At 35.9% G+C, this 26,580-nt stretch overlaps 1 protein-coding gene across 1 annotated transcript in view; it reads right to left on the minus strand.

Annotated features, from left to right (window-relative positions):
• GNB5 (G protein subunit beta 5) overlaps nt 1–26,580 on the minus strand; it is a 54,760-nt gene that overhangs the window by 17,865 nt on the left and 10,315 nt on the right. Inside the window, exons 3-6 of the mRNA XM_074294528.1 lie at nt 14,653–14,789; nt 12,856–12,897; nt 11,110–11,186; nt 4,271–4,403 (exon numbers count right to left, since the gene is read on the minus strand). Of these exons, the coding sequence (XP_074150629.1) occupies nt 4,271–4,403; nt 11,110–11,186; nt 12,856–12,897; nt 14,653–14,789 (389 nt within the window). The remainder of the gene's footprint in view (nt 1–4,270; nt 4,404–11,109; nt 11,187–12,855; nt 12,898–14,652; nt 14,790–26,580) is intronic.

Genomic DNA, 26,580 nt, shown 5'->3' on the forward strand with positions numbered 1-26,580 from the left:
CCTCAGTTCCCACATAGGCTAACCAATAAACATTTTGGCTGAGAGAGTAGTAACTCCATTACAATCTTCGGATTGGTAGTCAGTATTGGTTGGTTGTTGGATAAATACATATCCTGGTAGAAGGGGAAATGAATCTGCACTAAGCAAGGACAGAGGAAATCATGTGAATTCTTAATTTTAAGCACTGCTTTTTTTCTTTCATCCATAAACACTGGAACCCACAGTAGGTATTATAGATAGGATGTTTTCCATCAGAAAGAGGAGGTACATTTGTATTTTGCTTTATTTGGGTCACTGATTTTATCAATGAAAGAAGTTTCTGGAGAAGCAACAACAAATACAAATCATCACTTTTCTGCAATTTATAATCATTGAATTGATTGGAGCAATGAGTGTGTTTAAGTGATTTGTTCAAGGCCACACAGAAAGTATATGTCAGAGATAGGACTTGAACCCATCCTGTCTGGCTCTAAGTGGGTTTTCTATCTACTTAAAAAGGCTGTTTCTTATGCCAAGTGATGAGAAAATTTATAAAAATTATCTCTGATATAAATCAGAATCAGTAAAATGGTTTAAGCTCAACTAAACAATTTTATATTTTCAGTATTTTTAATTTTTGCCTTCTTTTGAATATACAGGTATATAAAAGAGGGTGTAATTTGAGAGAGATTATTTTGAGTATTTTAAATGTTTTTATCTTAGGGTGAAAAGTTCCTTTGAGCCTGTGATACTGACCCCCTTGACTGTGGCTCAGATACAATTTTCCACCTTTCTGCCTTTTCATCCATTGTCTCCATTCCTAAAATGGGTTCCTTTCTTAACTTTACCTCCTGCTCCTTCAAGAACCAAGTAACATCTCACCTTCTGCAAGAAACCTCTGCACTTCTCTTTAATCTTGGCGACTTCCCTCTGAGACTACCTCCGACTTCTCATTTAGCTATACTACATATCTATCTGTCTGTCCTTGTTTGTTCATAGTTGTCTGCAGGTTAAATTGTGAGCTCCCTGACTCACAGATCAGACCGTTTTTATGCATTGCTCAGCTAGTGTCTGGTATGTAGTAAGCACCTGGCAAATGCTTGTTAATTTGGGTTGAATATGACATTGCAAACATATGCCACGTGCTTACATGTGATTTTTCCACTTTTTCCTCACTGGTGAAATACATCTGATTTGACAATAAATACTACTGGAAAAAGTCCTACTCCGATGCCTCTCTAGTGAGGAGACCCTCCATTTACTGGGACTACCCAAATGGGGCCATTACTCTGGCCCACTCTCTGCCAATCTGGAAAGGCCTGGAGGAGAAACAGGACTGTGGATATATATCTTCTAAGGAGTAGTCTGAAGCTGAAGAGGATTATAACCAAATAGGGGATGAATTTGAGGTGGGGAAAGGTCACAGCAACTATTTGTCTTTGGGGGGTTAAATTTTTAAAAAACTTTTAAAAAATTCAATTTTCTTTCATTTTCAGTTCCAAATTCTCTCCTTTCTTGCTCTTCCCTCTCTCCTAGTTACTAAAAAGAAAAGAAAACAAAGCCCATTACCAATATGTATAGTCATGTGAAGAAAATTTTCACATTAGTCATATCTAAAGAAAGAAAAACAGAAGAGAACAAGTTTCAACTGCATTCTGAGTTCATCTGCTCTCTATCTGGAGGTGGATAGCTTGTTTCATCACGAGTTCTTTGGAATTGGGTAGAGAAACTCTTAAAAACCATACCAGGCTTGGAAGGGTAATAATATACAAAGTTTGAAGGAGTATCCAGTTCAGTGAGCTCACTGATTCTTGAAGTAATGGAGACAATCAAAGGAGAAGAACAGAAATTCCTTGGAAAAAAAAGGGGGTTCTTAACCTTTCTTTCTGTTATGGAACTCTTTGGTAGAGTCTGGTGAGGCCCAGGGATTGCCTTTTAGAATCATGTTTTAAATCCAAAAAACCAAAATATATAGTATTACAAAGAATAGTAATAATAGAAACACAGTAATCAAAATTTAAAGGCAAAAACAAAGTTCATGGCCTTTAGGGTCTGTGCATTTCTGTTCCAGGAGAAAACTTTGTCAGAATACACAGAATCCTAAAAGAAACAAAAAAACAAAAAGGAAAAGGACTTATATATACAAATATATATATATATATATATATATATATATATATATATATGTATGTGTGTATGTATATATATATAAATATATGTATATACACACACACACACATATATCTATCTATCTATCTATCTATCTATCTATCTATATATATATATATCAGCTCTTTTCTAGGGGCAAAGAATTGGAAATTGAGGGGATACTCATTACTTGGGGAATGGCTGAATAAACTGTGTTATGTAATATTATGCTTTAGGAAATGATGAGCAGGATGCTTTAAGAAAAACCTGGAAGGGGGCAGCTAGGTGGCGCAGTGGATAGAGCACCAGCCTTGAATTCAGGAGGACCCCAGTTCAAATTTGACCTCAGACACTTAACACTTCCTAGCTGTGTGACCCTGGGCAAGTCACTTAACCCCAGCCTCAGGAAAAAAAAAAAAAAAGAAAAACCTGGAAAGATTTCCATGAGCTGTATGAGCCAAAATGCACTATGTACAAAGTAATAGCAATGCTAGAAGATGATCAGCTGTGAATGACATAACTATCCTTTTTTTAAAAAAGTTTTTAAAGTTGTCAAACTATGCATACCCTTTGACCCAGCAGTGTATGTATACATATATTGTATTTAACTTATACTTTAACATATTTAACATGTATTGGTCAACCTGCCATCTGGGGGGGTGGGAAGGAGGGGAAAAATTAGAACAAAAGATTTGGCAATTATCAATGTTGTAAAATTACCCATGCATATAGCTGGTAAATAAAAACTATTAAATAAAAATATTTTTTTATTTTCAAAATATATGCAAAGACAGTTTTCAATACTTATCCTTTGCAAAACTTTGTATTCCAAATTTTTTTCCCTCTCCTTCCCTATCTCCTCCCTTAGACAGCAAGTATTCCAGTATATGTTAAACATGTGTAATTCTTCTATACATATTTCTACAATTATCATGCTGCACAAGAAAAATCAGATCAAAAAGGAAAAAATAAGAAAGGAAAACAAAAAGCAAACTAACAACAACAAAAAAGGTGAAAATATTATGTTTTGATCCACATTCAATCCCCATGGTTCTCTTTCTGGGTGCAGATGGCTTTCTCCATCACAAGTGTATTGGAACTCGCCTGAATCACCTCATTGTTGAAAAGAACCATTGACATAACTATTCTCAACAATACAATGATCCATGACAGCTCTGAAGGACTTTTAAAAAAAATAATAATAGTTTTTATTTACCAGATATTTGCATGGGCAATTTTACAATGTTGACAATTGCCTAAACTTTTTTTTTCCAATTTTTTCCCTCCTTCTCCCCCGCCCCCCCCCCCCCCAGATGGCAGGTCGACCAATACATGTTAAATATGTTAAAGTATAAATTAAATACAATATATGTATACATGTCCAAACAGTTATTTTGCTGAACAAAAAGAATCGGACTTTAAAATAGTGTACATTTAGCCTGTGAAGGAAATCCAAAATGCAGGCGGACAAAATTAGAGGGATTGGGAATTCTATGTTGTGGTTCATAGTTATCTCCCAGAGTTCTTTCGCTGGGTGGAACTGGTTCAGTTCATTACTGCTCTTTTGGAACTGATTTGGTTCATCTCATTGTTGGAGAGGGCCTCATCCATCTGAAGGACTTTTGATGGAAATTGCTATCTGCCACCAAGGAAAAAAACCTGATGGTGTCTGAATACAGATTGAAACACACTCTTTTTTACTTTATTTTTCTTGAGGATTGGGTTGTTTGTTTGCCTTTGGTTTATGTTTTCTTTCACAACATGACTATCATGGAAATGTTTTGCATGACTACACATATATAATCTATATTACTTACATTCTCAATAAAGGAGAGTGGGAAGGAAGGGAGAGAATCTGGAACTCAAAGTTTTAAAAATGAATGTTAAAAACTGTTTTTACATGTAACTTGGGGAAAATGAAATACTAAGGAAAAAAAGAACACACAGAATAACGAGAGTTTAAGCTGGAAGGGATCTCAGCAACCATTTAGTCCACCCAGAACATCAAAGGAAGCCCAACATCTTTGCCATTGAGTGAAGACCACCTGTATAGTCGACTTCTCTGCATCTCCTGCTGTCCTGGATGAATGATGCTTACAGGGTTAAGCAATGGTAAATCTATGACAGTTAGGTGATTATTTACCTGCATATCCGAGTTGGTAAAGCTGCAGGCTGAAAGGTAGTTGGTATGCATTGCCACAGACTTCTTTTTAGCAGCCATATTTTCATTTTTGTCAAAGGTCAGTGGATATACAGAACACTTATTATCCAAGCCACTAATATGGAAAACAAAGAAATTTCAATCAGTGATATCACATAGGGGAGAAAAGGGGGAGGGTGGGGAAGTTTAAAAGAGTCTTTGAAATCCTTTTTATTCATTTGTTTCTGAAAATGCATGTTGTCAACTTTATAATAAGAATGCTTGGAGTATCATGTATTCAGACACAGAAATGATGGCATAAGTTATATATACATTGCAGGCATGGAAAATGAAAATTGATTTTAGTGGTTAATTCTCTCTTGTAGAATATAAAGCAATGCATTTGAGCATTTATTAAAAAAAAAGATCCACAGGATATTTTCTGTTCTTAACATTATAACAGGAAATGAGTGTAAACTATTAACATTTTTTTGTTTTTTCTCCCCAGGTTATTTTTACCTTCTGAAACCAATTCTTCCTTTGCAACAACAACAACAAAATTGGTTCTGCACATATATATTGTACTTAGGATATACTATAAGATATTTAATATGTATGGGAATGCCTGCCATCTAGGGGAGGGAGTGGAGGGAAGGAGGGGAAAAATTCGGAACAGAAGGGAGTACAAGGGATAATGTTGTAAAAAATTACCTATGCATATGTACTGTCAAAAAATGTTATAATTATAAAATTAATTAAAAAAAGAAAAAAAAGTTTTAAAGTTAAAAAAAATTATAACAGTATTTTATGCAAATTAGTACTAGTTCAATTTGGAATTTTGTCCTTAAGATTATAAAATATTTTGGTTCTGCTGGAGTATACCGAATGACCACAGGATATCTCACAATCACAATTATCCTGTCAGTATAATGACAAACGTACTGTAGTCCCTTGAAGAAAAGCCAGAACTAATCTATCTACCCTGGAGTTCTCCAACTTGGGAGCTAGACCTTGTTTTGGATAATTATTGAAGCCCCTACCCTTTACTCCTAGTACTGTCTACACACACACACACACACACACACACACACACACACACACACACACACACACACCCATCTCCCTTTTAATTAGGACAAAAATGAAGCCCAGAAGAAATCAAGGTATAAACCAGTTGGGGTGGGGAAAGGACTAGGGGGTATAGTTTATTGGCTTCTTTTGGGGAGGTATCTAGTTTAGGAGGTCTACATCTAGAGTTTGTGAACTTTAAAAATATATCTTGATAATTTTATTTCAATATAATTGATCTCCTTCATAATCATATATTTTGTTTTAGGCATTTAAAAACATCATTCTGAGGAAGCATCCATAGTTTTTATCAGACTTTGCCAAAGGGGCTCATGACACAAAAATGGTTAAGAATCTCTGACCTGTAACGTTTTAACTATGGTAAATATCACATTGAAAAAGCATGTGACATAGTACTCTGCAATTAAAAAAAAATCTCGAAATCTGAAAATTATATGATCAATACATTTATATTTACTCAGAGTGACTAGTTATTAATGATAATGCATATATGAGGTACTGTATCAATTATACTAAAAGACTAACTGTAGTAGAATCAATTTTTGATAATTTAGAGAATGACATCAGTGAATAAACTTGCCTCCCAATGCTCAACAATTGTTTTCACTACTAGCACCCTGGAAAGTCTCAACCTGTGGGAATTTGGGGCATTCTATCAGTGTCTGAGTGACTTGATAATATAGCCCTCCATTAAAAATACTATCTAGTTGTTGTTTACTGTGTATCTCTGAATATATAATGAAACTAAATTTATTAAATTCTGCAACAGTTCATTAAACTTTTTGAGATAATTGAATACTCTGAGCTAACACAAAATCAGAATTGGTACATTAAATTAGATTCTCTATTAGAAGCTCAAAGTAGTTGGAACTGTTCTTTATAGCAAAAGCTTTAGTGAGGGAGAGGTTGAATCTTTTTTTTTTTTTTTTTTTACTTATAAGGAAAACTTATCTTTGCTTTAAATTTTTGACATTATCCCTGTTTATAAGCAGAACTGTGGTGGATGTAATGGGTAGAAGACTAGCTTTATAGGGGAAAAGACCTAGGTGGCTCTGACCCATACTCGTTGTGGGATCATGGGTAAGTTATTTAATTTCCTGGTGACTCCTAAGTCTGTAAGTTAAAGCCTGTAAATTACCAATACATCTGTATTGGTAGAAAGAATTATTAATTAATTAAACAGTTAATTCTCATTCATAATAACCTGGTGAAGTAGGAAGGGCAAGCAGATGGAGGAGCCAAGGTTCAAAGAGATTCAAGAGCTTGCCCAGGTAACAGTCAGATCTAGAACCTGAAATCTCCTAAATAAAAATATTTGTCCTGTACTATGTATGCTGAACAAACAAGATTTGACTCCATAACATTCTGGAATTGTTGCATTAATGTCTATTTATAGGAATGATACCGAAAAAGACCTGATGAGGAATTCTACAGGTGGGGAAGAATATGAAGAAGTTGGAAACTTTCATTCAAGAATACTCAAGTAGACTCCTTCCAAAGATGTAGAATACAAACCATCGAGGCTTTCTTATTCCATGTGATTCTGATCCATATCCTCCCTTATGTTTGCCTCTCAAGTGTAGCAAGTGTCCACTTAACTTGTTAGAGGTAGACTTCCCTTTTTTTCTAACATGAAAATACTAGTGGGGCACTCCACTTAGCCTGTTATTCCTTGCCCTGAGCATGTGACCAATCCATCTTCTTTGTCTATCATATATTTCCTTGATGAATTTTTTTATTCCTTTTCTTTGAATTTCCTCATTGATTCTCTACTGGGGGACTTGGAATTTGGTAGCTTGCTCACATACACCATGTGCCTCTCCATGCCCTGTGAAATATCCATTTTTAATGTTTTATTTGTTGTACTTAATGTCTTGTTGCCAAGCGGTAGAATGTTGGTATAAAAAAATTAGTCTCTGTTTCCATGGGAAATTAGGATTATTACAGGAAATTTGCAATTTACTGATGGCAATCCAGCTGGCTCCTGCTGTTCAATTCTAAGTCCAATGTGTGATCCATCTATATTGATTGTCTCAGATATAAATACTAATGAAAGATTCTACAATTAGTCTATTGTCAAATGTAATTCATCATCTGGGCAATAGTAATATTTATCCACTTGGTATTTTCTGAATGGGCACTGGATATAAAGAATATAAATAAATAGATTTGTTAACAAGGTGACAACTGAAAGCGTATGTCATGCTTTACATACACCACCTCATTTTGTTTGATCTGATATTTGATGTATGGATAATTATACTTGTATTTTCTGTATGGATAATTATACCAAGATCTTGTTATAGATCTCTTTTAGAAAGTTTTTCAATTTTATGGAGCTTGATAGAACCAGTACAGAATCTTCTGAAAACAGGGGCATCTAGAATCCCTCATCATCTAAAATACAATCTTCTTCCATTGGGCTTTGTGCTATATCTTTTGTATCAAATTATTCCCCATTTAATTCTTTAAAATTAGAGGGTCACTGAATAGGATTATTTCTGTGGCTGCACATTGAAAAGTTTTGATGCATGGATGGGAGATATCTTGCTGCAAAAGAGCCTTTAGGGCAATGTCTTGCTCTGTTGACTCCATTGCTTTTTCATGATCAACAATAAGCACAATGCAATTTTATATTTTCTATGACTTTCAGTCAGATAAGAAGGATTTGGTACATGTTTGATGCCATGGCTATGGTTTACACAGCCAGTGAGTGGATTCGATGATACACCCAGACCATGTAAGCATCAGAAAACCAGACTCATAAATAAATATTGAAAGTATTGAAGCTTTTTAGTTTGCAGAGATGGTTAAGTAAGAGACATAGTTAACTGACAACATGAGTTTAATAATTTCTAACTTACTTTAACCTGGGGCTACTATTTAACTTTGTCTAGAGATTCTTAAAAATAAAATCTTAGCAACCATGTGTTTTTCTTCCCCACTGAAACAGAAAAAAAACAACATAACAAGGTTGTTATAGAGATTTCTGCTCAGTTGTAAGCTAGAAAAGATAATGCTTAAGTTTCTGTCCTCTTGAAGTCATCTCAATTTGTAGGAAGAAGGATTCTGGTTAAAGATTATAGATTACAAAGAATAACTTTTCTATTTGTGAGTTTTAAACACAATGATGTAGGTTCTCAAATAAGACTTGGAATCTCCTTTCCCAGAAAGCTCTCAGAATGTACTAGATAATCATCTCCCCTGCCTCAAGAGAACTCAGTAGTTCTTTCCAGCTCTGTGATTTTATGAAGACCGTATTGTGATGATGCTGAATATTTTAATGTACACCCAAAGGTTAGCCTCCAAAAGACAAGGCTGAGTAATTCCCAGATCACCATGTCCTTAGACATTATTTTCCAGGATGATGATTCTTTTTTGCTTTTCTAATTCTCCTGTTGGTGCTTGGTAGTCCAGGGCTCAGAGCACCGACTTTAAGAGTTCAAATCAGGTCTCAGACACTTACTAGCTGTGGCCTGGGAAAGTCGCTTTACCTTTGCCTCAGTTTCCTCACCTGTAAAATGAGAATAATAACACTGCCTATATCCCAAGATGATTGTGAACTCAAATGACGCAGTGTTTACAAAGTGCTTTGCACAGTTTCTGACACATAGTAGGCGTTTTAATAAATGTTCCTTTCCTTTCTTCTTCCACCACTGAAGTTGAGAGGTTACCTTCTCATGGACAGCTGCAGGGAAAAGGAACGCTTTTCTCTTGACTCCTGAACTGCAGAGAACCACATTTTCCCTTTCTGATTTATCAGCCTCTCCGAAGTATTACATTTCTCTGGCCAGGAGTCAGAGTGAGCCTCAGATTGGTTTTTATTGCAAAGTGGAAACTCTTCTACTGAATGTTTACTTTTGAAAACCCACACAACAAGCGAGAGCTGTTCTCTTCCTGGTTCCTCTCCCTTCATCCCAGCCCCAGCTCTTGTCCTCCTAGTCTCAGATTTCCTGTCTTGACTTCCTTGTTTCTAGCTATTCATTACCAAGAGAAGTGGCTTTTTTAGCCGTGAAAGGTCTGAGTTAGCAAGGAGCACGCTGCATTGGTCATCGACAGCTGACTGTGCACAAGGACTCCCGGGATCCCCCGGGAAGGAGCCCAGCCGAGACTCTCCTCTCTCCGTTTGTGGAGCAGGGACTGTTAGTTTGTCTTTTCATTACAACCAGCTGGATCAAGGGAAGTGGCAGGTTTCAAATGGGCCAGACTCTCCCTCCAGAGTATAAAAAACATGTCCAGGAGTCATGGGCAGCCTCAGTAACCACTTCTTGAACTTGAGCTCTTAAAAGGAAATAAAGGGCAAGAAGTCTGACGATTACTGCCTCTATTTTTCCCTTTGAAAAGTAAGTACTAACCAGCCATGTCCACATTCTGTGCAGGTGGCTCGTACTCTGAATATTTATACACTGCCAAGGACAAGGCAGGCACTTCTTTGCTCTTCCCATATGTCTATTGACTATCATTATTCTTGATAAAATAAGTGTGTGGTATGATCTGCCTCTCACAGCAGGCTGTTTATGCTTTTTAAGGGATTAACTGCTCTCCCACTGCCCTTATTTAAGCAAATGACTCAATCACCCACGGAGTAAGTTTTTCCAGTTTTTTTTTTTTTTTTTTTTTTTTTAATGTGAACAGTATTTCTCTTATATTCCTTGGGAGTCTGGACATCATAAATATCATGGGAATGAGAGACTATAGAAATAAGACCACTAAGGAAAGGTTAGAGAGTTTCTGGAAATACTTTTAAAATTTCTAGTTTGGGGGAACAAGGGATTGCCTATGTTTCAAATTCACACTCTTTAATGAGAATGTAGGCTATTCACCTGGGTGGGTATAGTGCTGTACCTGGGGTTGACAAGACCTGAGTTCAAATTCTGCCTCAGATTCTTATTAGCTGTATGACCCTGGCCAGAAATGAAACTTCTCAGCCTTATTATCCTCACTAGCCCTTCTCAGGGTTGTTGCAAGGATAAGATGAAATAATTTTTGCAAATCTTCAAGCGCCACACAAATGTTAGCTAGCTCATATGAATGCAGAGACAATATAATGGAGTCAAAAAGTCTTGGGTTCAAGCTCCACCTTCCACTCATATTGGTCATGCAACTTTGTGTAAACCACTTAAGGGTTCAGTCTTTCAGATACCCAAGATACCAGATTGCAGGAAATGTACTGACTTGAATTAATAGTGTGAGCTTCTTCACTATAAATTCTTTATACTAATGAATTCATACACCTAGTTGAAAAAAATATGTAAGAGGAAAGTCAGATTTACTCCTTAAAAAATTATTGGGAAGCAAATAATGTAAACACTTAAAAAAATTATTTCCTTCTCTTTTTTCCTTCCTTCCTTCCTTCCTTCCTTCCTTCCTTCCTTCCTTCCTTCCTTCCTTCCTTCCTTCCTTCCTTCTTTCCTTCCTTCCTTCCTTCCTTCCTTCCTTCCTTCCTTCCTTCCTTCCTTCCTTCCTTCCTTCCTTCCTTCCTCCCTCCCTCCCTCCCTCCCTCCCTCCCTCCCTTCCTTCCTTCCTTCCTTCAGATTGGGGTTAAATGACTTGCCCAGGGTCACACAGCTAGGAAGTATTAAGTGTCAGCTCAGGTCCTCCTGACTTCAGGGCTGGTGCTCTGTCCACTGAGCCACCTAGTGGCCCTGACACTTATTTTAATGGCATATTTTTTGTAGGAGACATGAGAGTGAAATTTCTTGCCAAAAGAAAATGAAATGAATCTGATAGAAAGGTGGAGATGTTCTACCTACCCACAAGCAATGGCACATCCTGATGGAGCATAGGCACATGCCATCACCCAGGTACAGGGCATAGTCACTGCATGTTCCTGAAACAAACACAAAATCAGAGAAATGTTTTTTTTTTTGACAAAATTATTTGTAAATTTAAACTGAAGCTGATTCAGACCAGTTCCAATTGTCTGTGATGGAGAAAGCCATCTGTACCCAGAGAAAGGACTGTGGGGACTGAGTGCAGATCACGACATAGTATTTTCACTTTTTTTTTTGTCGTTGTTTGCTTGCATTTTGTTTTCTTTCTCATTTTCCCCTTTTTTAATCTGATTTTTCTTGTGCAGCAAGATGATTGTGGAAATGGTATAAAAGAATTGCACAAGTTTAACACATATTGGATCACTTGCTGTCTAGTGGAGGGGTGGAGGAAAGGAAGGGAAAAATTTGCAACACAAAGTTTTACAAGGTTGAATGTTGAAAATGATGCAAATATTTTGAAAATAAAAAGCTTTAATAATAAATAAAAATTTAAAAAATTTAATCTGAAGCAAATCATGACTTCCAATAAGTTTATACAATCATTTCAAAGATATATTTCCCATGGAAAAATAATTGGCTATAAAAAATAAATTTCTTGTTCCCAAACGTTCCAATTCACTAAGAGGCTATAAAAAATTTGAGACAGCTAGTGTCAATTGTAAGACTTATATGCTTCATAAGTGGCTAAAACATGGAACAATGTAGGATAGGGTCAGAGACTTCCTGAGCATGAATTTTCTGATATCTCAAAAACTAGACATTCATTAACACTAAATAAAGCAGATTTATATTCTCTCTCTGATCTGAAAACTCAACTCCTTACACAATGGGAATCACTGATATTTTTTAAAAAAATTCTCCATACAAAAGACATATTGATTTTTGAAAGTATTTAGACACTAAAAATATTGAAAGCATTTGATTTGGATGATTTTTCAAATTTTTTATACTAGAATCTATATTTAATAGATATAAAACATTACAAAGAATTTGTGAAAGACAATCAGTATAAAAGATGTCATAAAATAAACTGTATGAGTAAAAATGATGGTCTTGTCCCAAAATAATAGATTGGGATACCTGATGGACAATTCATATGTTTCATTGGTTTCTTTATGTTGTCCAGAAGGACATCATAATCCCAGGGGGACTCTTTGTGATGAACTTAGGGCAAGACATTCATGAGATGTTATATAAGTTTGGCAGTCATGGATGGTTTATGGCAGGGGTTCTCAAACTACGGCCTGCGGACTAGATGTGGCCCACTGAGGACATTTATGTGGCCTGCTGGGTGGCAAATGGGCTGAGGGGCGGAGACAGTGTGAGTTTTTGTTTTTACTATAATCCGGCCCTCCAATAGTCTGAGGGACAGTGAACTGGCCCCCTATTTTAAAAAGTTTGAGGACCACTGGTTTATGGTCTACATGGAAGTCAAGCCAGGGCTGACCTCTATATCTGACTTGAATTCCAATTCCACTTCCAGTTTCTTTTATACTATGCTAACTCCATCCTTCCTACAAACATAATCCCATTATTAACATATTAACTAGAGAAAACATATAATTCTCATTATCTCTTTTCTAACAGAAGGGGACACTAGTTTTATGTTCACAATTGTATACCTATCAATAGTATCAACATATCAACATACAATCATTTGCTACCCACTGGGTTTTGGGACTATATTTGATGCTATTTATGAGGACTTTGGAAAAAATGTCTTACCTTATTAGTTGTGAAGGAGTCCCACACTATCACCTTCCCATCCTAGGTTTAAAAAAAAAAAACAGATCTCAAAACAGATTTTCAAATTTTTAACAAAAAATAGCCTAAATTTTTTAGCTAAAATTTGCATCTGCAAGGGCTAAATAAAGGAAAAATTTGATATGATAATCTGGATGCTTCAGGCCCATAAATCTACTTTCAGCAGGGAAAGGATAAAAAAAAATAGTATATGAAGATAATGGAATAATCTCACATATAAAAAAATGAGGAAAATGAAGAATTCTGAGAAATCTAGGAAGATGTGTTACTGATGAGAAGTGAAGTAGGTATAACCAGGGAACAATATACACTATGGCTAAGATAACACTTAAAAGGTAATAGAATTCAAATAAAATATAAAGGCCAATGTTGCTTCCAGCTGACTGAACGTAAAGTTCACTTCTTTCCTGGTAAGAAGTAGTAAAACTGGTACCAATGAAAAGTTCATTGTGCTGCCAATTGCAACTGATACATCTAACTTTTTTTTCCTTTATTAAAAAATGCTAGGTTCTGGGGGAATGGAGGAAAAAGGTAGCAGGATGTAATTAATGTATTTAAATAAAACTCATCAATTTAGGGAGAAAATGGAGTACTACTCTTAAAAAAATGTGAAACCTTTACTCTATCTAGTACTTCTGTTGGTGATTTATAAAAAGTCTTAAAACTTTTATACATAAGTATAATCAAGTAAACTGCCTTATTAGCTATTTATGTTTGCATTCATTTATTTCAATGTATAAAGTATCATAAATTCAGTCATTTCCAAAGATACATTTCAGACTGAGCAGTGCAATGGATAATACTCCAACATTTAATGACCCATCACTATGTCTACTCATATACAAATATGAGGTATGAGTAGAAAATAAAATGATTGATTTTAAACAAAAATACCAAAAATGATACATCTAAATAGTATTCCCTTCAAAGTAGTCACCCTAGGAAGCAATATATTTCTTAATCTGATAATATTCTCATTGTTCAAAATGTCTACATATTTCTTTTCTGGGAATGGCCTTCTCAGTCCTTAGCAGATTGGAATATGGTTGACAATGGCCCATTTTCATCCTTTTGGGTTATATATGATTTTTTTTCTCTAAAAATAAGCCAAACATTTTGAAGAACCATTACTGATGAGGAGAATGGGAATGGGAGAGCAGATTGAGTTGTTGGAGTTTTTTTTGTTGTTGTTGGGGGATGGGAATCTATGATTTAGAACCGAAAGGATCTTATAGATAATTTAGTTCAACTTCCCCATTTCACAGATTAGGAAATCCAACGCAAAGAGAGGCAATATGACCTGTCCAAGGTTACACAGGCAGTCAAATTTATGCTGGGATTACAATCCAGCTTCTCTGATGCCAAAGTCTGTCCTTTTCCTACTACCTCATTCTATTTTCTTGGGGTACTAAAGAAATTAATAATTTTTAAAGCCATAGAAACCATGAAACTGCTACTGATTTTTTGTAAACAAATAATACTCCATACATTCAGAAAGGAAGAAATTATTTTACTCAAAAATCACATCCAGATAATTCTCAACTAAATTTTTGTTTCTGAGTGTGCAAAATTTATAGGATTTAGAAAATAAATTGACTATTGATTGATCTTCTGGGAGATTGATATGGTTGAATAAAAATTATGAGAATTGGGAAAGAATTTGGAAAAAAAAAACCACATTTTTATTTCTTCTTATTTAAATACATGCACCAGAAGCCATTACTAATGAACTCCATTTTGAAACCAATTGCATTTTACCTGAGAAGAGCTCACTATCCTCCTTTTGTCCTTACACCAGTCCATGCAGAGGACTTTGTTCCCATGGCCCTTGAGTGTTCGTCTTGTCTTCATCACAAACTGACCCAGGGCCTCCACTCGTTCAGCTACCTGATGCACTAAAAAGATGGGGTTAAAGAAAATTGTGTCACATCCACTATGGAAAATTATGGCCCACTGAATGATTTATAAAGAATCACAACTTATGCTTGCATCTGATTAGTTGCTAAATCTTGGTCATTTCAACCTTTACAATATCCCTTGCACACATTCCTTTCTCTCCACTCACACAATCACATCCTGGTTCAGGCTCTTATCACTTCTCAACTGGTCTGTTTCAACAGTCTTTAAATAGGTTTCCCTGCTGCAAATCTGTCCTTATAATCTATTCTTCACTCAGCTCCCAAAGTGATTTTCCAAAAGTGTACATCTAACAATGTCATTGTATTCTCCCCTACTCAGTGAGCTCCAGGAGACCTATAGGAAACTTTTCCCCCCTAGATGCTAATGCCTTTCTCTTCTTCTTACTCTATCTTCTTACTTTTTTTTTTTTTTTTGCAGGTACCTAATTATTTATGTGTTGTCCTTCCATAGAGTGCCGGGTCTTTGAGAGCAGGGACTGTTTCTGTCTTGCCTTATACTTCCAGTTCTTAGGTGGGTCTCTGGCACAAAATAAGCACAAATAAATGCTTATTGATTGATTGATTGATTTGTGGAGTCTGAGTAAAACTCCACAAAATACAAGAAAGATATCCTCAAGTTACGTCAAAACCATTTATGTAGGGGATGAGGACCAGACATCTGTTCCTAGGATTATTGAAGGATGAGGAAGGAAGAAGAGTCTCCTGGGACTTAGAGGGCTGGGACAGAACCAAGATGGGGCAGGAAGGAAAACTTTTCTTGGGTCATAGTTATGTGGGGTAGGAAGGAAAAAGCTCTTTACCTACTATTTTCACTAACTAGATAATAAGCCCAGTTGTTTCTACATTCAGAAGGAGTACTAGCAGAGTTTTGATGCTTTCCTGAGTTTTGTCTCTGAGTTAATGACATGGACATTTAGGAAAATTAGTCACATGGCTATAAGGCTATAATTTTTAAAAATAGTTCGAGCCCTTATCAATGTTGTTCCCATGTAACACTATATCTTAAAAAGGGGTTAGGATCTTTAAAAAATCTTACATTCTAAAGCCACCTTTTACATGAAGCTTCCCTGATCCTCTCAGCTTTCTTTTGCCTTTTCTCTTCCTAAACTATTTTGCATTTATCTTATACATATCCTGCATGTATTTATATATGTACACATCATCTCTTCTGACAGAAAGTAAACTCCTTGAAGGGAGGTATTGTTTTGTTTTTGTCCTGTGCCTAATTCAGTGCCTGACATTTAGTAGGTGATTAATGCTCACTGATTGGGGAAGCTAGGTGTCTCAGTAGATAGAGTGCCAGGCTTAGAGTCAGGAAAACTCATTTTCTGTAATACAAATCTGGCCTTCGATACTTACTAGCTGTGTGAATCTGAGCAAGTTTCTTAATTCTGTCTGCCTTAGTTTTATTATCTGTAAAATTAGCTGGAGAAGGAAATGTCAAACTACTCCAGCATCTCTGCAAAGAAAACCATAAATGAGATCACAAATAAGCAGACATGGCTGAAATGATTCAACAACACAACAAAAAATGATTAATTAATCTATATAGAACTGTATATTTTCCAAATTGCTTTCACACATATTTTCATTTTGAGTTTCATAATCATCCTGTACCCATACAGGATGGGTACTAAGTCATTCTACTGAAGAAACTAAGGGATGGTGATCTTATGGTTCATAGAGGGGGGTAGAGTGGAAAGGACTGAACTCTCACTTTCAGACTATTAGTCTATTAGTTATTAAATTCTGTGCCTTAATTATAAAATGTAAAATTATTTTTATTATTGTAAAATTATAGATATGTGCTAGGCACTGAGAGGTACCCAAAGATAAATAAAATAGGGAGGTGGTCTAGTGGATAGAACACTAGGGGCCAAAAAGACTTGTGTTTAAAACCAACCTCAGATATTTAACTAGCTTTTTGATTTTTAGTAAATCATTTAACCTGTCTGCCCCAATTTCTTCAACTGTAAAATGAGGATAATAATAGCATGTTCCTTTCAGTACTGTTGTGAGATCATGAGATAATTTTTGAAAAGTGCTTAGGATGCTACCTGAAACACAGTAGGCCATTAATTAAATAAATAACATTATTTAATGCTTATTTCTTTCCTTTTTTTTTTTTTTTTTTTTTTTTTTTTTTTTTTTAGAGGGGAGGGAGGCAGTCAGGATTAAGTGATTTTCCCAGAGTCAGAAAATTAGGAAATATCTAAGGCCACATTTGAACTCAGGTCCTCCTGACTCTAGTTGGTGATCTATCCACTGGAACATTCAGGTGTCACTGTGTCACCTTGCTGCCTTTTATTTCCTTTCTTCTTAACTGGAAAGTAAGACTGAATTTGGAAACTTTGAACCAATGGAGATCAAAATTTGCTCCATGACTTACAATGCTAGATAACTGCCTATGGATACTGTAAGGTTGTGACTTGCCCGGGGTCACAAAGCCAGAATATGTCAGAAGGAGGGTATAACCCAGTCTTCCTGACACTCAGGTCAGCTCTCTATGCCAAACTTCTTTTTCCTATTTGTGTAAGATATACAGAAATAATTACAATATAATTTAGAAAATTTCCTACATAAGAGAAGTCAAAATAGCATGACCCGAGAAACTAGGTGGGGAAGGAATCATTTTTAGCTGAAAGGATTAGGGAAAGCTTCATGGAGAAAGTAGAAGCAAAGCTGAACTTGGAGAGAAGGATGTCAGTGGGTAGAATTCAGGGATGGAGAAGGATCGCAGCAGGAAGGAGTATAGATGGACAAGAAGATCAAGGAGAAGTTCTTGGAGAACACCTACATTTAGGGGATGGAAAGACCAAAAGCCCCCCAAAAGTGACAGAAAGATTGGTGAGAAAGATAGGAGTAAAACCTATATGTCAACATAGAATTCTTCTGAATTATTCCTTATTTTCCCTCACCTGTTTCCTTTGCATCAAATTAAAAGCGAACTGTATGGCACAAAAAAAATGAAGCTTGAATTTACTAGCATATCTAAACTGGAACATTTACAAATTGACCTTAGCAGAATTCAACCTTATAACATTGCAAACACAAGCTCTCAAAAGGAGCAAGATTCTGTCTTTGTGCCTGAGGCATCAGGTAAGGAGTTTGATGAATCTATGATGTTAGAAATAGATGTTTCCAGGAGCCAAAGTAGGTTTGGGTGAAAAGTAAGAAAGTTTGGTATTGCTTTTTTTTTTTTTTTTTTTTTTTTTTTTTGGCAAGATTCACTTCACAGAATTCATGTTTTCAGGAAACACAGAGTGAGGAACAAGCAAGCTCTCTCAATTAACTAGTTACAGTGTTTCCAGAGTATTGTAATAGCTTAAAAATATCTCCAGTTATCTGAAAGTAGTTTCTATTTAACATTCAAGGAAAATGACTTCCTGGGATATTTTGACTAAATCGCTTTTTAGTATAATTCAATCCGTGTTTTGCTGTTCAGGAATTTATACAACTTGATAGTGTAAAAATAAATAACAATACTAAACATTTTTCTAGAGCTTTAAGGTTTGTAAACACTTTACAAACATCTTCTCATTTTAGCCTTACAACAACTCTGGAAGGTAGGTTTATTAATATTCCCATTTTACAGCTGAGGAAACCAAGGCAAACATGTTCCATGACTTTCCCAGGGTCACACATGCAGTAAGTCTCTAAGGCCAATTTGAACTTGGGTTTTCCTAAGTTCAGGTCAACTCTCTAAGCACTTCCTCATGGGGTGCAGACACAAGCAGAAGACACAAGGGCAGATATGAAAAATAATCAGAATCTTAAAGATTTAGAGTTGGAACAAGTTCAACAAGTCCTCATTAAAGATGAGAAAACTGAGGTGCAGAAAAGTGAAGTCATTTGCCAGCTCAAGGGTTCAAAGGCTGCGTTGTTCAGTCCTGTCCAACTCTTTATGGTCCCATTTGGGGATTTCTTGGCAGAGATACTAGAGTAGTTTGTCATTTTCTTCTCCAGGTCATTTTACAGATGAGGAAACTGAGGGAAATAGAGTTAAATGACTTGCCCAGGTTCACACAGCTTGAAATAAGGCCAGATTTGAACTTGGGAAGGTGAATCTTCCTGGTTCCAATTCCAGCATTCTATGCCCTAGATTGTAAGGGCAAACTCAGTCCTTGAACCTCCAATCTAGCACTCTTTTTACTATATCAAAAGGCCTCCCCCCTTCATAAAGTTGACCATAATTAAAGCAGGGAGAGCCAGTGTATGTGTTACATCATCCCACAAGACTGCCAATTTCTGCTGCTTTAAAATTTTTATATCCCAGTGTCTAATGCAATACCTTATATAGAAAATTGAAGGCTTGAGAGTAATCAGGGAAAAAAACAAAGCTGCTTCTTTCTAACACTCCTGCCTTAGAAGGATCCTGCAAAGCAATTCTGCTGATACTTTTTAGTTAATTATATTGTTGCTCCTATATTGTTTCTTTGTTTGCTTCAGTCGGATCCAGTTCTTTGTGACTGCATTTGGCTTTCCTTGCCAAAGATACTGGAGTTGTTTGCATTTCCCTTTCTAAAACTAGTTAACAATATGGACTAGCTTTAGAACTTGTCAAGTACATTCTTCCCAACAACTCTGGGAGGTAGATGTTATAAGCTACTGTCTTTTTCCCTTTGCAGAAGAGGGAACTGAAGGTCTGGGAGGTGTTGAGATTTGTTGCCCACTTGAATCCTATGACTGTTTTTGCAAAGTAGGGGGGAGGCTCTCATGAGACTTTACTGTCATAAAGATTGGGACTCATTTTTTAGGGGTTTACTGGGTTCATTTTTTAGTAAAATGGCTTTGATTTACAGTGAAGAAAGCAAAGTCAAGGGAGGTAAAATAATTTCCCTACTACTACTTTTTTCCTTCTGCACTTAGCATTATGCCAGGCACATAAAAGGTGCTTAATAGATGATTATTGATTGGTCGATTGATACTAATGAATATAGATAGTTAATCTTTAGGTAAGAATTAGACTTTAGGTTTCCTGACTCTCATCCCAGGGATACTTTTCACTGCATCATTTGAACTGGGACTCAAATGACACAGATGAGAAAAGGGAGAGAAAGCCTATTCTGGGCTGTGAGTGTGTTGTGAGACATTGCTTATCGCATACTTGTGCCTTATCAGTCAACAAACTTTTTTCTTCTTTTAGTTCTTACTGCATGTCAGGTAATGCTCTAAGACTATGAGAAGAAAAAAAAGGGGGGGGGGGAGGGAATCCTGTCTTCAAGGAGTTTACATTCTAATGGGGAAGACTATATAAATACCTAAACCTATGTAAGATAGGCACAGAGCAGATAAAGCTAATTTGGAAGAAGGTACTACTACCATCTGGGACTGAGGTAGGGTGAGGAAGGGGAAAGGAATGGCTGCTACAAATGTGGAATTTAAGAGGAGCCTCGAATAAATCTAGGGAAACCGGATTCCCTCCCCAAAGTACTAGTGAGCCAAGGATTTCTTGCGGCCAGGAGGATAAGATGGAGGATGCAGGGACAGTCATCAAAGCCCTGGAACAGCTTTTATTCTCAGCAGCCTTATTGCTGTTACTGAAGCCACAGTTACTTTTATGTAACAATAGCAAACTCTTTCTAGGACGATGCTTATACTTTTTGGGAAAAATCTCAAATTATTTCTATAATCTCCCCAACCTCCACCCTCCAAAATGTGTGTGTATATATACATATATACGAATACACATATGTACGTATAGATGTAAAGGGTTTGCCAAAAGTTTGCAATGCTTAGCTTTAATGATTTTTGGGATATCCTCTCTACATTTTTATTTTTCTTTTCTCCTTAAGACATATTATTCTGTTTTTAAAAAATCAGATTAAGCTGGGAAGACTTTTTTTGGGGGGGTGGTGACATTTTTTCCCAAGAGTCATGTTCTGTTAATTTATTGAGACATTCTGACATTTGAGATATTTTGCCCACTTAATAGTATTTCATTTTTTCCAATTACATGTAAACATAATTTTCAACATTCACTTTTATAAGACTGTGTTCCAGGTTTTTCTCCCTACCTCCCCATGACTGTGAGCAATCTGATATAGGTTATACATGTACAATCATATGAATCATTTTTCCATATTAGTCATGTTGTGAAAGTAGAATCAAAACAAAAGGGGGAAAACTATGTAAAAGATAAAACAACCAAAAAAGTGAAAATAGTATGCTTCAATCTTCATTCAGACCACATAGTTCCTTCTCTGGATGTGAATGGCATTTTCTATTTACAAGCACATGTACATTTTTTCCCCCCTGAGGCTGGGGTTAAATGACTTGCCCAGGGTCACACAGCTAGGAAGTGTTAAGTATCTGAGACCAGATCTGGTGCTCTATCCACTGCACCACCTAGCTGCCCCACACATGCACATTCTTATCCAGGAACTTACTAGTAGGAAAAGGCTCACTACTATGAAAAAAAAAATAGCCAACTAAACGAACACTCAATTCTTTCCCCCTGTATGTTTGTATGTTTCTCTAGGCATAGACACTTTCCCTATGGTATAGTGTACTGGAATCAAAAATAGTTTGGGTCTGTCCTGCTTCTTCCTCTGCTATCCACTAAATACCTCAGTCAAATCATGTAATTTCTCAGTACTTTGTTCTCCCCTTTTCTGGAGAATGCCCTTTCTCAAACTACAAACCAATAATGATAATAATAATAATTACACAATCTGCCCTAAAAGGGTAGAGTGAAGATCAAATGAGATGATCTAAGTTCTTTTATAAACTGGAAAGTGCTTTATACATGTGATTGTCAGGGTCATAGGTTTACAGCTGTAAAGAGCCTTAAAGGTGGAGTATAATTTCATCCCTTACTAATGAAGGAACTGAGGGCCCAGACAGTTAAGTACTTGGCCAAAGTCACACAGGTAGTATGAGAGGCAGATTCTGAAGGTAGAACCTCTGTCTAAAGCCAGCGTTTTTTCTGCTTTATGAGATCCCATATGGGATATTCTTTAATAGATTCCTCCTTCCATCTATTCAAACTATGAAAGCATTTTTGCATTTCTTAACATGCACTCTGAAAGGGAATTTCCATATATTTAAGAAACTTATCTGGCCCACTGCCTATGTTGTATGTTTTTTTAAAAAGCTTTTCAAACAGATCTGGCAACCTTACCTCCCTTCTGATGTGCAAATAACATCTGAAGTCTGATAAATACAGTTAATTATCATCTCATAGGAGAGATGTATTCGTGTGTGTGTGTGTGTGTGTGTGTGTGTGTGTTTTATTTTAATAGCCACTCACCAACATATGCTGCTTGGAGCATAAAGAATTAAGTATCCTAATCCTCCCTTCCACCTCCACCGAAAATGTTTACATTCTAACATTGCTGTTTAGATTCTAAAATAAAAAGGCCTGACACATAATCAAGGCAGAAATTCTGTATGTAGTGAAAGCAAGGATATATGCCAACCATTATTTATTTTTACCAGAATATTTTCCTTTTCCCTTCCTAATGATATTAATTTAAAATTCAAATTAACTCTTTAATTTCTGCCAATTCCCAAAATTCTGTGCAAACACATTTAATTTCTTTGAATTAAAGGATTAAAAGGAAAAAGCCACTAATGAGATGAATATCAGTGACATATATGTATATATAGTTATAAGATAAACAATTTTTGGGAGAGTGGCTTCCTGATGGATCCCCCTTCTAGGAACCACCTTTAAAAACAAATATGAGCACAAATGCCCAGAATCTTAAATAAGATATGCTTGGTATTTATTTAACTTCAATATTTTACCCTTTCTTTCCTTCTTCCATCTCAGAAGGGTGGCCTTTCTTCTAACTAAATGTCCTTTATTTATACCTTTGATCTTTTCCTTTCCCTTTATCCCTCCTTTAAGAACTTTATCAATCATTTCCTTTCTTGTTCATTTTTAATCTCTTCCTCTTTGCTGGGTGTTTTCCTTATGCTTATAACTCCAATCAAATGTCCCCTACTTTAAAACATTGCAATGAAGAGTCTACCTCAACTACTCTCCTGAAATTACTCTCCACAAAATTACCAGTGAGTTTAAATATTTAAAAGCAAAATGTCTCTTCAAATTTTTAAGAATATTTAACACATTCTTTTTTCCCTTGGCTTCTAGACTACTACTCTCTCATAATTTCCATTCCTACGCATCTAAATGAGTATGGCAGAGAAGGGGAATAAAAGTATGGTGAATATTTAGGTAAAAATCAATCCAAAGAGAAACAGAAATTATATTATTGTTTTGTAATTATACAATATAAGCCAGAGATATCAAACATAGAGAACCAAATTAAAACATAATTGAGAAGTATTTAACAAACAAATAAAAATACAATAGAACATAGATGATGTCAATACCTGATTTTCTTGACCAACAGGAAGAATACAAAGAGACTTAGAGAGACTTACATCAACTGATGCTGAGTGAAAAGAGAAGAACTAGGAGATCATTATACACTTCAATAATGATACTGTATGAGGATGTATTCTGATGGAAGTGGATATCTTCAACATAGAGAAGAGCTAATCCAATTTCAATTGGTCAGTGATGGACAGAATCAGCTATACCCAGAAAAGGAACACTGGGAAATGAGTGTAAACTGTGAGCATTTTTTGTTTTTCTCCCCAGTTTATTTTTACCTTTCGAATCCAATTCTTCCTTTTGCAACAACAACAAAATTCGGTTCTGCACATATATATATTGTACCTAGGATATACTATAACATATTTAATATGTATGAGAATGCCTGCCATCTAGGGGAGGAGGTGGAGGGAAGGAGGGGAAATATTCAGAACAGAAGGGAATACAAGGGATAATGTTGTAAAAAATTACCTATGCATATGTACTGTCAAAAATGTTATAATTATAAAATTAATAAAAAAATAGGGAAAAATACCTGATTTTCTAAGTCAATCATCATGGCAGGGATCCTTATGTTTGGTTTAATGACCCCTAAATCCCTTTCTATTTGAGTTTGACACTTCTTCTACAGGTCATCTGAACAGAAGAAGGAAATGCAAAAGAGGGTTGTGATGTATAGCCTAAGCTTCTCATGGACAGATATATATATATATATATATATATATATATACATACATATAATATTTTATATATATATATATATATATATATATATATATATATATATATATATATATATATATATATATATATATATATATATATATATATATATATATATATTCCTTTGTGGATTTCCAGTCTTCATGGAGCTGTTTTTCTAAACCTCCTCAAATGCTAGATACAACTAATATTACAGCTGTTTAAAAAAACAGGCACTCAGTTATGCCCATGGTTTTTGTTGGGGGCCAAGGTGGGGAGGGTTAGGGTGGTCAAGACATTCAAAGCTGGACTATCTTCCTAGTGCAGAGCAGACTAGGTACTTTTTTTAGTATGGCAGGAAGGAGCTTGAAGTAGGCAGAGCATGTGTCTCTTTTTTTTATACTTCAATCTGTATTCAGACACAATCAGTTCTTTCTGTGGTATAGATAGGATTTTTCACCATTAGTCCTTCAGAGTAGTTGTGAATCATTGTAATGCTGAGAATAGCAAAGTCCTTTATAGCTGATCATACACTGCTATTATTCTGTACACAATACAATTTACTTTGCTTGAATTCAAGGAGGATTTTCCTGAGGGCATCCTGCTCATCATTTCCCGTAGAACAATAATATTCCATCATAATCACATGCCACAATTTATTCAGCCATTCCCCAATTAATGAACATCCTCTCAGTTTTCAATTTTTTGCCCTGAGAAGAGAACTGCTATAAATATTTTGCACATTATAGGTCCTTTTCCTTTTCTAAAAGATATTTTATGGGATTTATGCTTTGTAATGGCCTTGCTAGGTCAAAGGATAAGAGCATGTATTTTTTAAACATATTTTGTCTCATCCACTCACACTGTTCCCACAAAGAAAGTTATAGGGAAGATGAGAATGAGACTGTGTCAGAACTTGTTAGTAGAATAGAGAGTTCAGGACACTTGGACACTTGTTCTTTTTTTTTTTTTTAATTTAAATTTTATTTTATAATTATAACTTTTTTTTTGACAGTACATATGCATGGGTAATTTTTTACAACATTATCCCTTGCACTTACTTCTATTCAGATTTTTTCCCTTCCTCCCCCAACCCCCTCCCCCAGATGGCAGGCAGTCTTATACATGTTAAATATATTACAGTATATTCTAGATACAATATATGTGTGTAGAACCGAATTTCTTGTTGCACAGGAAGAATTGGATTCAGAAGGTAAAAATAACAGTTTACACTTATTTCCCAGTGTTCCTTTTCTGGATGTAGCTGATTTAGCACTTGGACACTTGTAAAGTAGCCCTACAAGGTAATGGAGTGTATCAATCTGACTTGATTATGTGCATAGGGAAGGAGAAAGAGAGATGCTGACAAGTAGGATCCCTGGCTCCCAGAAGCAGGTTAGTCAACCAGAATCTTTAGGATGGGAGTCTCTCTCAACCACTGTTAGACACTTTAGAGAGAGAACATGCTGGAATAAGGAAGCTATGGTCTGGCTTTCTTCTGTGCTGGTCAGATTACATATGGATCATTGTGCTCAGTTCTAGGCATCTATATTTAGGAAGGATGTTGATTTTTTTATTATAGCTTTCTATTGACAGAACATATGCATGGGTAATTTTCCCTTGCACTCACTTCTGCTCCAACTTTTCCCTTCCCTCCCTCCACCTCTTCCCCTAGATGGGAGGCAGTCTCATCATACATGTTAAACATGCTAAAGTATATCTTAGATACAATACATATGTGCAGATCCGTACAGTTCTTTTGTTGCACAAGAAAAATTGGATTCAGAAGGTAAAAATAACTTGGGAAGAAAAACAAAAATGCAAATAGTCCACATTCATTTCCTAGTGTTCCTTCTCTGGATGTATCTGATTCTGTCCATCATTGATCAATTGGAACTGAATTGAATCTTCTCTTTGTCAAAGATAAAGGATGTGGTTTTTAAAAATTCAACTTTATTTTTTCAATTAATGAAAATCTATCTTCTGTCCTCCTCTATCCCACTTTCTCCTCCCCTTTTTCTTCCCCCCTTCCTTTCCCTTTCCCCTCCCTCCCCAAAGAAAGAAAACCTTTCCCAAGAAAACCCCAAATGGGTGAGAAGTAGACATGACTGAAACAAGCTGCACAAGTATTGGAGATATTTACCCCCAATTAATAAGCTCCCTGCAGGAAGGAATTACCTCACTTTTTAATCTTTGCATGCCCGGTAGCTAAAACATTTTCCTGACATATAGTAAACTCTTAATAAATGTTTGTTAATTGACTATAAAGAGCTCTTCACTTCCTGATGAAAAGAAGAAGTGCAAAGGTACAAAGGATCTTGTACAAACTAATATGTTTTTATATCTTTTTTTTTGTATCCCCAGAACTTAGCATAGTGCCTGACATGCAGTCAGCACTTAAGTGATGATTGTTGACTGATTGATCCATGATTTAGTCCACATTGTGAACTCTGTATGACCTGAGTGAACTCTGTAAAAATCTTGTAAAATCACAAAAACCACATCTCCTTTAATCTGCAAAAACCCAGACTCTAAATAGTTTTACCTCCTTTCAAGAGGAAGCAATACCATTCAAGGGCAAATCAAACTCCTATTGATCTTTTGGGAAGTCATAGACTCAGGAAAGATTTCACATTCAATTGAAAATATCTCCTGATCAGCTCAGGCTGCTTCAACTCCCTCTCCTCTCCCATCCCCTGGCCAAGAGGTGGTTATAAA

This window comes from Sminthopsis crassicaudata, chromosome 2 (genome assembly GCF_048593235.1).
Source record: "Sminthopsis crassicaudata isolate SCR6 chromosome 2, ASM4859323v1, whole genome shotgun sequence".
NCBI lineage: Eukaryota > Metazoa > Chordata > Mammalia > Dasyuromorphia > Dasyuridae > Sminthopsis > Sminthopsis crassicaudata.